The 4,011-nt window shown below is 57.7% G+C and overlaps 1 protein-coding gene across 1 annotated transcript; it reads left to right on the top strand.

Annotated features, from left to right (window-relative positions):
* Window positions 1–387: 387 nt before the first annotated feature.
* FOXC1 (forkhead box C1) lies at window positions 388–2,247 on the top strand. Its single transcript, XM_088535641.1, has one exon. It carries the CDS (start codon window positions 560–562, stop codon window positions 2,231–2,233), a length of 1,674 nt encoding a protein of 557 aa, XP_088391767.1. The 5' UTR covers window positions 388–559; the 3' UTR covers window positions 2,234–2,247.
* Window positions 2,248–4,011: the final 1,764 nt, after the last annotated feature.

Raw genomic sequence — 4,011 nt, 5'->3', positions numbered from 1 at the left:
GATTTTTTTCTTCTTCTCCTCGCTTAAAAAAAAAAAAAAAAGACCAACAAAACACATCCCTCTACTTTTGTCCCTCCTTTGCAGACAACTTGTTGCAGATCCCCGTGGAACAAGGAACTGGGAGCGTGGGAGCCTCTGTGCAAAGGTTTTATTTTCTTAATACTCTTTCTACGTTTGGAAGTTGCTTTCTCCGCGGCGATTACTTTTTTTTTCTTTCCCCATTTTTCCCCATTTTTCCTTTTTTTCCCATTTTCCCCTTTTTTAAACTTTTTTTCCCTTTTGATTTTTCCTTTTTTTTTCCCGCGTGGAGTGCGGGCGCTCGCCGGTGGCTCTTCCCGGGCGCAGAAGCGGAGCCTTTCGGCGTTTTCCTTCCTCGCCTCCTTTTTTTTTTTTTTTTTTTTTTTTTTCTCCTTTTTCCGCGCGCTCCGCCGGGGGGGTGGGGGGGCGGGTGGGGGGGCCGCCCGGAGCCGCTCGGTCCGCGGAGCGGCGGAGGGGTGGAGGGGGAAGGGACGCGCACTTCGCCGCGGCGGGGAGGGTGGGCGAGAGCTGACGGGCGGACATGCAGGCTCGCTACTCCGTGTCCAGTCCCAACTCCCTGGGAGTGGTGCCCTACCTCGGCGGAGAGCAGAGCTACTACCGCGCCGCCGCCGCGGCCGCCGGCGGCGGCTACACGGCCATGCCGGCCCCCATGAGCATGTACTCGCACCCGGCCCACGAGCAGTACCCGGCCGGCATGGCCCGCGCCTACGGGCCCTACACGCCGCCGCCGCAGCCCAAGGATATGGTGAAGCCGCCGTACAGCTACATCGCCCTCATCACCATGGCCATCCAGAACGCGCCCGATAAGAAGATCACCTTGAACGGGATCTACCAGTTCATCATGGAGCGCTTCCCTTTCTATCGGGACAACAAGCAGGGCTGGCAGAACAGCATCCGCCACAACCTCTCGCTCAACGAGTGCTTCGTGAAGGTGCCCCGCGACGACAAGAAGCCCGGCAAGGGCAGCTACTGGACCCTCGACCCGGACTCCTACAACATGTTCGAGAACGGCAGCTTCCTGCGCCGCCGCCGCCGCTTCAAGAAGAAGGACGCCGTGAAGGACAAGGAGGACAAGGACCGGCTGCACCTCAAGGACCACGCGCCCCCGCGACCGCCCCCCGCCGCCGCCGCCGAGCCCGAGGGCGGCGCGGCCGGGGCCGGGGCCGGGGCCGGCGGCGGGGCGAGCGCGGCGGCGGCGCCGCCGCCCGTGCGCGTGCAGGACATCAAGACGGAGAGCGGCGCGGCCTCGCCGCCGCACGCGCGCTCCCCGCCGGGCGCCGCGCCGCCGCTCAGCGCCGTGCCCAAGATCGAGAGCCCCGACAGCAGCAGCAGCCTCTCGAGCGGCGGCAGCCCCCGCGGCGCGCTGCCCGCCGCCCGCCCGCTCGGCATCGAGGCGCCCGAGCCGCCCCCTCAGCCGCCGCCGCCGTCGCACCAGCACCACCCGCACCACGGGCCGGGCTTCAGCGTGGACAACATCATGACCTCGCTGCGCGGCTCCCCGCAGGGCGCCGCCGAGCTGGGCCTGCTGGCGCCCGCCGCCGCCGCGCCGCGCAGCGCCCTCCCGCCCGCGCTCTCGCTCGGCGGCTACTCGCCGGGCCACAGCTCCGTGTACAGCTCGCCCTGCAGCCAGGCGGCCGGCGCCGCCGCCGCCGGGACCTACCACTGCAACATGCAGGCCATGAGCCTGTACGCGGCGGCGGGCGGCGCCGAGCGGCCCGGCCACCTGCCCGCCGCCACCGCCGCCGCCGCGGCGGGCGAGGAGCCGCTGCCCGAGTACGCGGTGCCGGCGGGCGGCCCCGCGGGCGGCTCCGCGCCGCTGGGCCACGGCGCGCTGGGCGGCGCGGCGGGCGGCCACCAGGAGGGGCAGCAGCCGCACCAGGGCCGCCTCGCCTCGTGGTACCTCAACCAGGCGGCGGCGGCGGCGGCCGCGGCGGCCGCGGCGGCGGCGGCGGGCGAGCTGGGCCCGCTGGCGGGCGCGCCGGGCTACGCGGCGGCGCAGCCGGGATTCGCCGCCCCCCGGGACGTGTTCGAGGCGCCGCGCGGCGCCCTCAGCGCCTCGCCCGGCGGCGCGGGGGGCGGCGCGGGCGGCGGCGGCGGCGGCGCGGGCGGCGGCAGCTGTCAGATGTCCTTCCCCGGCGGGCAGCCGCTCTACCGCGCCGCCGGCGCCTTCGTCTACGACTGCGGCAAGTTCTGAGCGCGGCCGCCGCCGGGCCCCGCGCGGCGCCGCCGGCCGCACCGGCACCGGCACCGCCTGCTCCTCCTTCCCGGGCCGCGGAGAGCGCGAGCGCCCGCTAAAAACCGTGTGTACAGAGACAGCCCCAAAGCATGTCTTGGTTTGTTAAAGGACAGTGTTACTCCAATAACACGTAAGTTTTTTTTTTTTTAATTGCTTTTGAGAAATGCTCCCCTCCCTACTCCCCCTCTCCCCCCCCCTTAAGATATTCTTATGCCCCTCGTTTAGAAGGGGGCCAAAACCCAGCGTAGAGTACCAGCCTCCTTTTATTGTGTTCCTTCTTCCTCTCCCCGCTCCCTCTTTTACAAGGACTTGTTTTAAAGTGTAAATTGCGACATAGTAATTTATTTTTAATTTGTAGTTGGATGTTGCGGACCAAATGCCAGAAAGTGTTTCCCCCTCCCCTTCCCTGCAAAGTGACGTTAAAAATGACTGAAACGCTAATTTTTTTCACTTTATATATATATATATAAAGGGAAACTGTATTAATCTTATTCTATCAATATTTTTCCTTTTTTGTTGAAAATATTCTGAAGGTATTGCGTTGTTTGTTTATTAATAAATTACCATTCAGTTGGAATGACCCTTCACCCGTCTGTATATTTTAATACTTTCATTTAAAGAGAAGGAGAGAGAGAGAAAGGGGATTTCATAAGTAACTTTCTCGATGGAACAGCCCATCTCCCTCCGCACAAATTCCAAAGACCATTTAGGAACTGCCAGGTCGAAAAAGCCCTTTTCAGTCACTTCTGCAATATGTTCCACTTAGTCAGCTCGCCTTATCCGCTAGGAAAAAAAAATACTTTCCCATGGCAGCTCTGAGCTGGCAAATAAACAAACACGTTTTCTTAGCAATTAATGGGCAAGACCTGGAAACATTTGACCGTACACAGTAGAATGACAACATTACGGCTTTTAAAATAATTTGCCTGTGCAAGGATGTATTAAATGATATCTCCGAGGTGGAAATACGTGCAGTAGATTCCTGCCCTTGTGTAAATGTATAAATACCGAGTTATCGATCTTTGCGAGTGTCTTGCATATGTATTTATATAGATGATTTACATATCTGCATATGAATCTATATTTAAGGAAGGATTACGTATTTATTAATAGCTTCATATACGCACTGCATATGTTTCTAAACTACACAGTGTATATTTAATGGCCCGTATTCTGTAATACGTATATCCTTAAATACAATGTGAGCATATAAATCACTGCGTTGTAGAGTTGATAGCAATGCGTGCACAAATCTCTGTAGCCGCTATGGAAAACGGTTTTAAAGTACAGTCCTATTTTCCCCTACCCCCCTCCAAAAAAGGAGTTGCATTAAAGGGTGCTTGTCCGCCCTACCCTTGCGCCTTTCTATGTCTGTCTTAATCCTGTCCTTTACGGGCATTAGTGGTCTGTTGGAAGTGCCCTAACTGATCTGTTCGAAATTATTTTAGATTCGTGAGGGAGAAATTTGTCTATTTTTTTATATATTTTTTGTTCTCTCGCCAGCCCGCCCGGCTATTTTTTTTTTCTCTTCTAAGCCATAAATAAATAACTATTATATATATGTGTGTGTGTGTGTGTGTGTCTATATATGTGTGTGTATAGGCATGTATGTGTATACACACACACACATATATATTATATACTGCCAGGGTAGAGGAGCACTGCACAAACTGACGTCTTGTCAGACCCAGAATCTCACCTTCTGGTCAATTTGCAATTAGAACCCATGGGCAATG

The sequence above is a fragment of the Tinamus guttatus genome, unplaced genomic scaffold (assembly GCF_059628265.1).
Source record: "Tinamus guttatus ecotype Peru unplaced genomic scaffold, ASM5962826v1 Tinamus_guttatus_pri_ptg000639l, whole genome shotgun sequence".
In the NCBI taxonomy this organism is placed as follows: Eukaryota; Metazoa; Chordata; class Aves; order Tinamiformes; family Tinamidae; genus Tinamus; species Tinamus guttatus.
The sequence above is the reverse complement of the archived record's forward strand: the minus strand, read 5'-3'. Positions and strand labels throughout refer to the sequence as shown.